This window comes from Pectinophora gossypiella, chromosome 15 (genome assembly GCF_024362695.1).
Source record: "Pectinophora gossypiella chromosome 15, ilPecGoss1.1, whole genome shotgun sequence".
NCBI lineage: Eukaryota > Metazoa > Arthropoda > Insecta > Lepidoptera > Gelechiidae > Pectinophora > Pectinophora gossypiella.
In genome coordinates, this window is record NC_065418.1 from 4,440,187 (window position 1) to 4,454,290 (window position 14,104).

General features: G+C 39.0%; 2 protein-coding genes across 2 annotated transcripts in view; one reads left to right on the plus strand and one right to left on the minus strand.

The window, feature by feature from the left end:
* The window catches only part of LOC126373095 (semaphorin-2A-like), a 624,036-nt gene that overhangs the window by 534,555 nt on the left and 75,377 nt on the right, over positions 1 to 14,104 (minus strand). The window lies entirely within an intron of this gene.
* LOC126373190 (DNA translocase FtsK) lies at positions 10,078 to 11,201 on the plus strand. Its single transcript, XM_050019235.1, has one exon. The coding sequence runs from the start codon at positions 10,106 to 10,108 to the stop codon at positions 10,922 to 10,924; it is 819 nt and encodes a 272-aa protein (XP_049875192.1). The 5' UTR covers positions 10,078 to 10,105; the 3' UTR covers positions 10,925 to 11,201.

Sequence of the window (14,104 nt, forward strand, 5' to 3'; positions counted from 1 at the left end):
GTCATTAAACACAAAAAACAAACTTATGCTATTATCCTATTTTACGACCTTGTCTATGTTGGTAAGCAAGCGTTCGATCCGTTTTTATAATGGCTAAATGTAAGGAGTGGAACTCTCTGCCGTCTTCTGTATTTCCGAATGCATATAATCCGGATGCTTTCAAGGCCAGAGTAAACAGGCACCTTCTGGGCGAGCTCGCTCCATCTTAAGCCTCGTCAAAGCCTTCGAGCAAGTCTGGGGCCAAGAGCAAACGCATCAAAGGTAAAAAAAAGTATGTAGGATCGACCATGCCTTTTGGTAAGCATATTTGCAGTAGAAACTGATAAGCAACGGAATCAATTTTGAATTGTTTTAATTGCGTTAATAACCGCGTAAACCTCAAACAATATATAATTTCGAATCAATTGCGACTACCTACGTACATAGTCAAACAGGGAAGGGAGAAATTTCTTCTCCCTCTGTGTGATTGTGGTCAAACTTTATATGAAAAAAAACTCGTACCCAGAGGGGGTGAGGTCGGTGCCCGATACGAATATGTGCGGGGCGGAGATTTACCGTTCTATCTCTCTCTATTTAAGAGCTGCGCTCTTGTCGGTGGAGTAACCGCCATTCCTCTCTTCTTCCCGCCAAAACATTCACCTCCCGATACGACACGACCTGCACCTTCTCTTTTATTTGTTTCATAAATGTTATCCTAGGTCTACCCCTTCCTCTCTTCCCTTAAATTTTTCCTTCTATAATGTTTGTTATAAATGAATCGTGTCGTATCAGGTGGCCAATCATATTTCCTCTCCGGTTCTCTATAGTCTTCAATATGGTTCTCTTTTCTTCAACTCTTTCCAGCACTTTTTCATTTGACCGTTCTATACGTAGTTATTATTCTTTATTCTATGGCAGTCGTACATACCTCCTGGCTGTTTTCTTTGTATCTTCTTTTTACTCTATTCTATTTTATACAAATAGATAACAAATAAATAAAAAACTTATAATAATATCCAATAATTGCAAAGTTTAACAAGAAAACGAGAAACGCAAATAGGTCAAGGCCCATCCATTTGTTAATGGGAAATGGGAATTCCAGTTTACTTAGTAAATGGAAAATTGCTACTTAAGCTTATTGCAAGTTCTTGAGGTAAATTGAAAAATTGTATGGGTCATGATTAATACTTATTAAAGTCATCTTCTTATATACTAACCTTATGCTTGTCTTCCCCAATGGGGCGCGCAAGGTCATATTCAATTAAAAGACAACCTTGCAGCCACTTTTGACACGAAGCCGTTGGATGATATTTAAGCATGGAATAGAAGAAAGAGGTTGAATGGGCCAAGTGAGCTCGTAACGCGCGCCATACAAGTATGAGCAAATAGTTGAGCACTCCACGTCTTCAAACTTTACGACGCACGGAGTTCCGCGATTGTATAATATAAGATCATCATGTAGTGTATAATTATAACCTGCACAGCAAAGAATCACATATCGACTATGGTGCAAAGAGATCTTTCCTTATCACAGGAAAGCTAAAAATCTTTGTATGATCGGCTATTTAAAAAAAAACTTTTGTATTTGAGAAGCAGTAGAGCTATCAACATTTATGAAACAAATAAAAGAGAAGGTGCAGGTCGTGTCGTATCAGGAGGTGAAGGATTTGGCGGGAAGAAGAGAGGAATGGCGATTACTCCACCGACAAAAGCGCAGCTCTTAAATAAGAAGAGAGAGAGCTATCATAATTGTCTGTTTGCAGGAGTAAGGTTGAACCGGCGACAGCGGTTCTCATAAAAAAGCACGTTGAAGCCTTTCCAACCACTTTCTTCTATTCCGTGTGTATAATCGTATTAACTATAATAGCCTACTTTATTATATTACAGTTTCACCAAACACACACTACACAGAAAAAAAACAGCCTAGTTTACCTAATACGAATCATAAGTGTACACAATGACTACTCTGAAATTTTACCACCTTTTCTATGCGCGGCGAGCCTATTCCCATTAACTAGGCAAAAATCTTGGAAACCACATGATATAAATTATTGTCTATTAGCCAAAAATGAATTCAAACTCGTTAACTAAACGTATACAATCGTAAGACCGATTGTCCTTTTAAAACACCATTGCTTATCTATTGTGTCTGGAAATATCGGCCTTTGGGGGTTATTACTGTCTAAAAAATCGATCAAACTAAATAACCTTAATTACACATAATTGAGTTATAACAATAATTGGTCTTAATGTATACTGTCTATCTATTTGTACTCTCTTTTGTAAGTTGTTTTTCTTGCGTGTTTTGATTATAAGTTATGTGTTATTCCGTGTTTTGTGTTATATTTATTACTATGGTGTCCCAGTATCATGAAGGTTTTTTCTTTCGTTAACTAATCGTCTATAAGGACGACCATGTCTGTGGATGCACAAAGAAATCATAATTGATCGTTTTATTTCCCCTCCCTTATTGCTAATTAGAACTCTCTTCAGGAAAACTTCCGATTGAATACGTCACAAACGTCTTAAACAGAATACGGCATTAATTTTCTCATTGTACGCTTCTGAAAATTCTCCAACAAAAACAGTACATTTCCATTAGTAAAATTTGTGAAAAGACAAACAATACGCACTTAAGAAAATTATAAAATATTCTTTGTCAAATAAAGTTTAAAAAAAAACATAAGCTCACGACTACATCCCAACTGGGGTAGTCATAAATATGTACATCCATCATGAACTAAGTACGCATACTTCACTGAGCTTTCTGTTAGGCCAATGTGATAGGTTAGCCATGTGGTGTAGCCGTATCGCCGTCTACAGTGGTCGAGCCAACTATGTTAGTGAAAACTGCACTTGAGATAAATTAATACCTCATTGGTGAAAGTCCAGTTCTGAAAAAGGTTATTCTTATTCTTACGGATTTTTGTACTATAGCTTCTAGGTATATTTATTTAGGTACACGGAAGATGGCAAACCAAGTCCAGCGTTAAAAGAAATCATAATTAATCGTTCCATTCCCTGGCTGTCCGTCTTAATAGAGAGCTTTCCGCTTTCCATGTTTTCTCAGCGACGTAATAAATTAATCCCCATTCTTCTCCCACAGGAAAGAAAACAAAACAATAGCAATATAAGAGGAATGAAAGTAAATGTGTGGCTGAGAAGTCCACTGTATAATCTGTTTTATTTCCCAACTTAAATCATTTCACTTCACGCCGTGTCGAGCTTTTGTGGTCGTAATTGAGTTATTTATTTTTTTATTAAAAGGTCCAGTGGTAATTATGAAGCTACTTAAATTTAGGTTTCACTTCTGTGTTTATTACTAGAACAAAAGCTCATTTTGTTTTATGTTTTTTTTTTATATATTAAAATTGTCTTGAGTAGCGATATACAGGCCTTAAGGCGGATTTATATTTGTCTGATGTGTTGTGACGTGACGCGTCAGTACAGTATCGGTTTTATACATTTAGTATAGTAACGTTCATACTAGTTCCCGACGACGCGATTACTCTAGCCATAGAGGCAGCCAATCAGCTAGCGACACCAAACACTTCAGGACCCCGATACCGACCCCGCCGGCGTGATCGACGATTTCCCTCAATCAGCGTTTATCGCTATCGACCCACTAGGGTTGATTAATTCTTTCAAATATTTTTCCTCTCAGACGACGCCCTGAGCCGAGGTTCGCGCCCAACTGGGCACCCTCAGACATGTTGTCTTAAACGTTGTACCAGGTGAGGCCTTCAGCGCTCCCCATTTATCCGGCCAAGTAGTTAATGTCATCTGCGGCAAATCTACGTACAATAAGACAGGTCAAAAAAAAAAGTTCATACTAGTAATGCGTATTGTGTTGTGATGGCTTGTGTTGTATCTCATCAGAAACGATCGCGGTTGAGTAAGAGCTGTATTGATTCAAAATATCTTCATGAGGCGTCAGAACATAACATATAGTGAAAACTAAGCCATCACGACACAGTCAGACAAATATAAATCCGCATTTTCATTGAGGACAAAATCGTCTAAATTTTTTGTTTGTCAGATAAATTACACCGCAAAACAAAAACTTCATCATGTCCGGCCAAATAGTGAAGGCCATCGAACCAACCGAACTAAAAATAAATCATCAAAAATAATTATAACCCTTCCTTTTGTCTTTCCCGTGGTCGGGTAAAAAAGCAGATCCCTGAAAAACTGACACATAGTTACCCGACCAACGAACAGCTGTTTCCGGTCATTCGCTTTTTTATCGAGGAGCCAATCCGAGCCCGAAATACTTCGTGAGCTGAAACAAGTTATTTTCCTATATCGATCACTGGCTTCGTATCAATTTGGACGACCTTTTGTATTCTGAAGGCTTTATTACCGACTCGATAAGTTTGTTGAATGGAGTCGGAATTAGGTGTACTGAAATAGAAGTACGTGTGTGGCAACATTGTCTTCATGCTTGTGTAATCTTAAATTGGAGACACATAGGTACCTAATAATGCTAGCTACTATTAAACAGAACAACCAGGGGTGTTAAAATGACCACATCGAAGCAATTAATGATTAATATTAAATATGTATAAATAAGGCCCCAACTCTGTCGCATTAGGTTAGCCTGTAATGATAGTTGTTGTGAGTGAAATAAATAAATAAATAAATTCATCTAAGAAAGCAATATTGCGCATATAAAAGTAAAAGCGCAATGCAAACAAATGTCAAATAGCAATATTGCTTTCTTAGGTGAATTGCTTCGATGTGGCCATTTTAACCCCCCTGCATTCAATTAATAACTCATTATAACTCAAGTCCGGTACCTAGGTTCGATCCGACACTCCTAGGTTGACAAACAAGCCAGTCCGTGTAAGAAAACAGTGGCATATATGCATGCCATTACATCTCTCTTTATGTAAGAGCTGCGCTCTCGTCGACATATTACGTAACAAACGTAATTCAAGCTCATCGTGATAGCCCTGTATAGATAACGCGTGAGTCACGTCGCCTTTAAACTTTTTTTTTTGACGTGACTTATTGTGTGTAGATTTGCCGCAGATGGCATTAACTACTTGACCGGACAAATAGAGAGCGCTGAAGGATCTCACCCGGTACAACGTGACAACAGGCCTGAGGGTGCCCAGTTGGGCGCGAACCTCGGCTCAGGGCGTCGTCTAAGAGGAAAAATATTTGAAAGAATTAATCGACCCTAGCGGGTCGATAGCAATAAGCGCTGGTTGAGGGAAATCGTTGACCACGCTGCGCCGGCGGGGTCGGTATCGGGGTCCTGAAGTGTTTGGTGTTGCGAGTTGATCAGCTGCCTCTATGGCTAGAGTAAGCGGGTTGTCGGGATCGTATATTACGTCCTTCAGACTTTAGACCACTGAGTTTGATATTCACGATAATTGATATCACGTGATGATAAAATAATAGGCCGCTTATGTAAAAGAATTGTGCGCACTGCTGATGTTTAATTTCAAGCCGAAGTTCTAAGCTAAGTTTGGAGGATTCTCATTATCTAGATGATCAAAGTGCTCCTCTGTACTACTTAGGAAACTCGAGGCAATAACATTAAGAAAGCTGGTATCGCGCGAGTTGTTCACGAGTTTAACGACATAGGACTTGTAGGAAACTTCTAGGTTAGGCATTGTTAAGGTCTGGACTTTGTGAGGGATTTTCGTGAGTTGTATGTTTGTGTTTGTTTTGTTTGACGCCTTTGTTTTTGGAGGAAAAGACTTTCTTCTTTTTCTTTCGATAAAATTACACGATGTCTAAATAGAGATATTATCTAATATTGTTGAGGGATTCGAGCGTGATTATGTATGTGTGTGTGTCCTTATAAACCTACCTGTACTATACGCACAGGGTATATCATAATGCGGCGAAAGTGGCGAAACATAGAGATTTTTTTTTGTTTTGGTTTTCACTGAAGTGCAAGGCAAAGGGAACTTGCCCATACAGCCAAATCTTATGTATGTTTTTCGTGATGATGATTAATGAAATGATGTAAGGTGATGCCGATGAATAATGAAACCTAATAACCCCACCCTCCGAGCAGATTCCTACCCCGAACTCGTGAATGTTTTCCGACTTAATACGATCATTAACCACAAACCACCACTTCGTATTAACTATTTAGATTATTCAATGAAGAAAGCAATCATGTCATTCACGTTCCCGCCAAAAAGCCCGAACCATAGAGAAAAAAATGTATTGTTTATAGTCGTTTTTTATTGTTTGTTGTGTATACTTAGTATACCTATACTTGTTTTGTATAATATATTATTGTTTTCTCGCCATACAGTGCACTAGGCAACCCTATAAATGCTCTATGTGTCTTTTGTGTTAATAAATAAAAAAAAAATATAATAGGTAATTCTAGAAATCGACTTTACCTGTAAACGACACCCGTACCTACGTTTTAACATGAGTTTTATATACTTTTTAGATTTTATATACAATCTTCTTAGTTGTGAATACCAAACTTTTAATTTTTGCCCGAATATTGGACGCTTTTGTGTTTCGCAATTATTATTCTCTTTTTAACTATTGTTTTCTTTGTAAATATCTTATTTAAGAAAAGTGTTGTACATAGTTTGTTCTTTATTTTGATTTCTGTCCACAGTTAGTTACATAACCTACGTACCTTCCAAGTCTTTTACTAGAACTAAATTGTAACTCCACAGAAAACCGTGCCCTTTATCAGTCATGCAAACGAATGCGTAACCCAAATTGTCTTGTTACAAGTTCTAAGTATCTTACTTGTCCAAGTAGGCACGTTATAAATACTTGTAATGGGCAATAAAGGTCACTGGACGGTCTTGATCAAGGCCCCGTCGCTTGCGCAGGTAGGTATGCGGCCTAACCACACTTTAATCAGTTTAAGTGCGTATTTGGTGCGACCGAAAGAAAAAATACACTTTGAATTAATATTATAGTGCTATGGTCATTGGCCACATGCTCAGATGTTAGAATTTTGCATAACTCGTGCTCGTGTTCTGAAATGGGGGGAACAGAGCCACAATTCGTATTCGTATTCAAATTCAAAAATATTTATTTTTCAAAATTGGCTTACAAAGTTAGCGCTTTTTGAACATCAATAATTAAATTACATATTATGTAACTAGCTGTAAAACTACTATAACGTAATATAAGGGACACTTTTTCTTTCATTCACTTTTGATACTAAAGCGGTTATCACACGACGCTGGTTACCGCGGGGTCGTGTGATACACGCTTTAGTCTAAAAATTGTTATTATAATCGTGCATGGGTTGTGAAGTGGATGAGCAACCTCAGCAACCCAGGATTACACTGAGCCGCCTAAGGCCCCTGTCCTTTGGCTCCATAGTAACCCTGACACTAGAGCTAAGTCTAGAAAACACAAAACCAACACAACATCACGCTTTTAACCCTGAAAGGATAGGCAGAGGTGTATATTACATACATTCACGCCTCGCAATAAAAAAATACATTCAGAAAGTTACATAACTTAAAGTTGAATGTGCGGTCACGAGCATTAATATTATGTATGCACTTTATTACCATGTCACATTAACTTTCTTGACAAATTCAACTGTAAGTCTCACTAGACGTCAAATATGTTGGTGCGATAGGGTTCTAAAGTAGGTACATGATTTGTTCATGACAGTACCACAAGGTCAGAATGCACGTGCAGAGATTTGACTCGAGAAATACTCGGAATAATAATTATAATTAATACTTAACTTAGTACGACCAGTCAAGTTACATTCTAAAGTCTCTAAATTAGATTGACATAGGTAGATATTTATGTGTTCCGTATGTAAAACTTGAAACAATGGATTTGAATGTCCGCGGTAGTAGAATTATTCCTATTCAGTGAACGTGTCACTTACATACTTACATACCTCCATCGTAAAGGGTTTCAATCCTGGCTTGGGCTCTAAACCATTGAACTCGACTTTATTTATTTAATATTTGCGAGACCAACCGCTCTTAAAGACTATAGAAAATAAATCATACCTAAAAACTAAGCCGATAACAGGCTTACTTTGTGACTTTCTTTAGGTTCACTTTATGAGTTTGTTATCACGTGGTTTCTAGAGCCGTGGTAGCCCAGTTGGTAGAACGCTTGCCTCTCATTTTAAGGTCGCAGGTTCGAATCCAGTAGATACCTAAACCAACGATTCTAGAATTTGTTTTCGAATTCATGTTTGGATCATAAATGATTATCACGTGCCCAGCGTTGAAAGAAAACATCGTGAAGAAACCCACAATCCCGAAAATTGTATTATCAGAGGTATGTGACCTAACCTGTATTGGGCTGGTTTTCCCTTCGTGGGTTAGAAGGTCAGACAGGCAGTAGCTTCTGTAAAAAAACCGGACCTGGCTAATCTTCAGGTTAGGTAAGCGGACCCTGTGAAACAAATGGAATTATTGGGTGAGTTTATGTATAATATGTATGTATCACTATTAAAACTTCGTAACAGAAGAGACTGCAAGTTGACTTCTGATTATTTGACTCTGCCCACCCCGTTAGGTATTATGGGCGTGAATCAAATAGTAATCAAACGGAAAAAGAACATCAAAATTAATTATTCTCTTTATCTACTTAACACGTTAAGAATAATTTGCAACTCGAAATTACAAAGTAAAAGTTACAAAAAACCGATGCAAATGCAATCGACAAGTTTGCTCTATTAAGTAAACTAATTACGCAGAGAACAAAAGACTGTATAAAACAACACACGTCTAGATGAAACCGATTGACAAAGAAGACTTGCGCAAACGCACCTAGCGTGTGAACCCTACACATCTAGATAACTACAAATAATTATGTAAACTAACTTCCCGCTCGCGACTCTACTCTCTTCTGTTATCTATCACGCAGGTCACAAATGTATTAATTTACTCCCCTTTTCATCCCCTTTAGGGGCAACTTCCGGTATAAAAAACTATTCTACATTTATGATCTCTTTCTGGATTTCAAACTATCTTCTTATAAAATTTGAATCATCTAAATCGGTTCAGCCAGCGGTGGAAGCGCGAAAAAGATAACATTGTATAATAAAATATATAAAATAAAATGCATTTTTGTTTCGGGTAGGTACCCATTCTGTAAGATATATTATAAAAAATAACAATTATGTCAATTTAAAATTAAAAGTTAAAATCAAAACTAAATGTAAGTACTTAAAATTAAAATCATGATTATTAAAATTAATCTTATTAAAATCAAAAATTAATTAATATTAACGTAAAAATAAAAATAATTAACAGACAGACATAGTAACTCTTTTTTTAGTAAGTAGTTAACTATGGAAGTATGGATTTACACGATAAAATTCTTCATAAACTTAAGTAACAAAAGAATTCACAGTCATGAACGTGTTAACTTTGTAAGAGTTTCTGCAACATCTAAACATTGCAAAAAAACTTTAATTTCGTTTTGTTAATAACATTAGTTGTATAATAAATGCAAATAACACGTGTATTGTATTCTTTATTCGTATTTTTTCGTTTCGGTTGTTATATGTTGAACTAAGTACCTATTAAAAAAAAATAACACTTACCTAATTATTCAAAAAAAGTCATCATCTCCCTAACTTTATCCCATTTTTCTTAGGGTCCGCTTAACTAACCTGAAGATTTGACATTTATTAAAAATAAGTATAAAATCTTCGATAAGGTCAAAATCCATTTATTTAGGTCTAAGGTTCACCAAACCATTGTGAAAAAATAAGTTATACCAAACCATTGTGAAAAAATAAGTTATACCAAACCATTGTGCAAGAGATAGAACACTAAATAGGACCTAGCCGGCTTTTGTGTAAATGGAAAAGGTAAAATATAACGCGGTCGTAAAAATGTTCGCATAAAATATGATAGTAGTACGCTCGCTTTAAATAAAGCACCCACTCGTTGACATTTAGCTGCGGGCGACGCTCTCGTTTCAAAGGACGACACCTGCAAACCTCATCTTAATGTCACTTCCCTGACGCGAACTCCACACATCCGATGCCTGCAATGCACACCAGATTTTCGCGGTCGCACCCGTGAGCCCTTCCAATACACTTCAAGGCCTTTACTGTCCGTATAAAACGAGTTCAACCGCCCGCAACGACACACTTTGTTACTTTCACGCGGGCAGTGAACATTTTGATTCCAAAATGTACAGGCTCGCAGTGTACGCCTTTGTGATCGCGGCTGTGACGTGCCAACAACAGGAGGGGGCTCGACGCGTGCCCAAGTACGCCGGAGACCCGAAGACGGCTGCCATCGTCCAGGAAGCGAGATACCTTAATGGAAATGGAGCTTTCGGAGCTGCGTACCAGCAGGAGGACGGCATTGATTTTAAAGAAGAAACAGATGCTGACGGCAACAGGAGAGGCAGCTACTCGTACATCGACCCCAGTGGTCAGAGGAAGACTGTGAACTATATCGCTGGCAAGAACGGATTCCAAGCTGTCGGCGACCACATTCCGACTGCACCGCAGCCGGTCGCGCCCACTCCCGGTTACACGCCCGACCCTCGTTACAACCCACCTGACTACAAGGCGCAGCAGTACACTGCCCCTCAACAATACACCGCTCCCGCTCCCGCCCGCAACTATGGAGGCAAGCCCAATGAAGACGACGGTCAGTACTACCCTGAGCTGTACGAGCAGGAGAACTACGTCGCGCCTCAACAGCAGCAGCAGTACCAGGCTCAGCCGCAGTACCAGCAGCCGCAGCCTCAGTACCAGCCCCAGCCGCAACAGTACCAGCAGCCTCAGAGCAACTACGTGAACAACATCTACCCCGGAACACAGCAGGCTCAGTACAGTGGCCTGCACACGCAAGCCTACAACCCCCCTCAACAGCCCGCCCGCCAACAGCAACAGTATTATGACCCAACGACGCCTCCCCCAACCCGCTTCTTCCCCCCCGGCAAGTTCAGCCTCAACAGAGCCCCTGATGGCTACACCTATTCCTTCCACAAAGTGTAAATGTCTAGGTACTCGGGCGACTTGTGAAGGTTGAATGTAAAAAGCACGCATCTATTAGCAATTCGCCGAGTCACCGCGAGGTGACCGAGCAACTCGGACGCTTCAAAGCATTTCTTAATTGTTGTTTGCTGTGATATTGTGTGTTAATGGACAGGTATACTACGTATTACGTTGTTCGTATTTGTTAATAAAAGAGGGTTGGAGGATGTGCGTCAGTTTAAAAACTGAACTTGTAAATAAATGTAGAATTACCAAAACCAATTAAATTTTGAAGTTACTCATCGTTTCCCTTTCCAATATCCTTATCCTTTCCTTCCTGTCCAATTTTGTCGAGGAAATTCTGATTGTGACTAAGGTAGAATTAGTCGCTAAAAATATTTAAACGGAAAGAGGTCAATTGAAATTCCGAGGCGAGACTATGTTCGCACGCATATTTTTAGCGGCACTAAAATTAACTCGATCGAATCGAATTCACCGCAACCACTTCCTAGTTCGCAAGGCTGTGGGGTGTGGGCCGCGTCCGCATTCTGAGTCGTAATTCACTTGCACAAGCCAGATCACCTTACGTACCACAAGGATATTGCCTACAAACCGGTCCAAAGCTACCACGCCTTGCTTTCCAATTACCGACAGCGTTATCAGGTCAGAATTCTAAGTACATACCTTCATACCTACTTGCTGAGACAAAGTCGTAATCGTCACTAAACATAAGGCGTTATGTCGCAAAAGCATGATTGCAAGAAGTCGATTGTGTGGGGGAGTTTGAGAACCTTTTATCGAGAGAGCTATGTCGCTTTTTTATACCTAGTGATCATTAAAGATAGAGGAATCAGATTACATGAGTATCCTTAGACCTTTTATCTTAAATTTGTATACCAAGTTAGAACTTTCAGCGCACCCCAATTTGTTCGGCCAAGTAATTAATGCCATCTGAAGCAAACCTACATTAAAACATGTCAAAAAATGTGCATATTTATAAGCCAATGGCACAAGGTAAATCGCGTGAAATCAGGAATTATATCGCCAGAAGTAGGAAAGTGCCTGCCATTATTATTACATCAGACATACTGTTACTTCCACTAAAATGGTAGAAAAGCTGTACACAACCTTTTTTGACATTTTTCATATATACCTACTTGCTGAGACAAAGTAGTAAATAATCAATTAATCATAGGCGTCATTTCATATTGCATACATAAGAGCTTAAATTATCTTTTTCGTGTGGCGATTGATGAATGTGGAGGAAGCAAGAGAAGTTCCAGTCTCTACTGTCGGAAATAGGCGTAAGTTTATGAATGTATGTATGTAAATCAAACTAATTACAATGTAATGTGTTAATAACGGCCTCGGTGGTCCAGTGGTTGAGCGTTGGGCTCACGATCCGGAGGTCCCGGTTTCGATTCCCGGTGGGGACATATCTTAAAAATTACTTTGTGGTCCCTAGTTGGGTTAGGACATTAGATCACCCGATCACCTGATTGTCCGACAGTAAGATGATCCGTGCTTCGGAAGGCTCGCTAAACCGTTGGTCCCGGTTACTACTTACTTATGTAAGTAAGCAATCGTTACATGGGCCATGTCAGGGGCCTTTGGCGGCTCAATAGTAACCCTGACACCAGGGTTGATGAGGTTGGTACTCCACCTCACAACCCACACGATAGAAGAAGAATTACAATATTAAACACGACATAGTTTCTATTTTGTTTAAATAATAAAGTAGATACCTTAATCTATTTTAAAATTTCGCAATATAATACTAAGATAGAACATTACCCGAGAGGCGTTACCAAATAATATTTTATCTATATTAAATCTGTGGCTACATAAAAGGTCGTTGTTGTAATAGTTTTGTTTCAATCGCATTGTTTTTGAGGTATAACGGGCAGTATTGGCTTGATGCAACCAATTGAGCCATTCCACGGTAGTTACATTTCGGCGAAAATATTTACGGCGAGTTCACAAACACACGAATGTACATAGATAAGGAAACGTTTTAAAACAATATACCTGCAGACACTTCGAATTTTATTTTAAGTCGTACCCGTCATTTTCTTATCATGGATTTACAACTGTTACTTTTAAATAGAATGAATAACTCCGGCGAATTAAATAGGCATCTCGTTGATATGTAACGCGTTTGACGTGCAACTTAATTCTGTCGGGTTATTGGCCAATATTAAATTTTGAGAGGGCTTTTTAAATTTCTGCCTAAAATTGACGTGGTTCCATAAATTTTATACCCGTCGATTACCCGTCGCTTTTGTTTGCGGCGGATAAGGAAATAACAGCAAAGATTGATAAAACACTCAATCTTTTTAAAGTGCGTGTTTATTAAGTGTGCCATAGTATAATAACTTTTTAGGTAAATACCTCGGTCTCGGTCTGCGATTGTTGAAGTTAAGCAACTTTCGCAAAGGCCGGTCATAGGATGGGTGACCACAAAAAAAAGTTTTCATCTCGAGCTCCTCCGTGCTTCGGAAGGTACGTTAAGCCGTTGGTCCCGGCTGCATTAGTAGTCGTTAATAACTACCAATCCGCACTGGGCCCGCGTGATGGTTTAAGGCCGATCTCCCTATCCATCCATAGGGAAGGCCTGTGCCCCAGCAGTGGGGACGTTAATGGGCTGGTGATGATGAGGTAAATACCTATTACTACATTTTGCAGGAAAGTTGTACTATGCAAGTGTCGATCACAGTGCATTTGTGTACTACCCACAACTGGGCCGACTTCATAATACCTCCCAACTGCTTCCTCCCTGCCTATGAATTTACTCTTCCTCAAAACTAGAGTGAATTGGCATTTACTAGTTAAGCGTGTACCATATTAGGCCAATCTTCACTTTACTTACCATCAGGTGAGATTATGATCAAATTCCAACCTGGAACCTGTTTAAACCTATTTATAATTATAATTAATACAAATGCTAGGAGTAAGACGTAGGTGTGGAATTTTGCGAAATTCAACTCCCAAGGGAATAAAAAAGGGATTCAAATCCTGTATGAAACTTTCATCATCATCAATTTAAGAGTCACGCTCTTGTCGGTGTAGCATTTTCCATTCCAGTGTAAATACTCTCCATGCTACTTTTTTAGGGAAAAATAGGGCAGTGGTTTCCATCTTGCCTTCCACCCCGCAGTACTCTGTCTGACGCAAGTGAGATGGCGCCCAGAGTAGTCTATT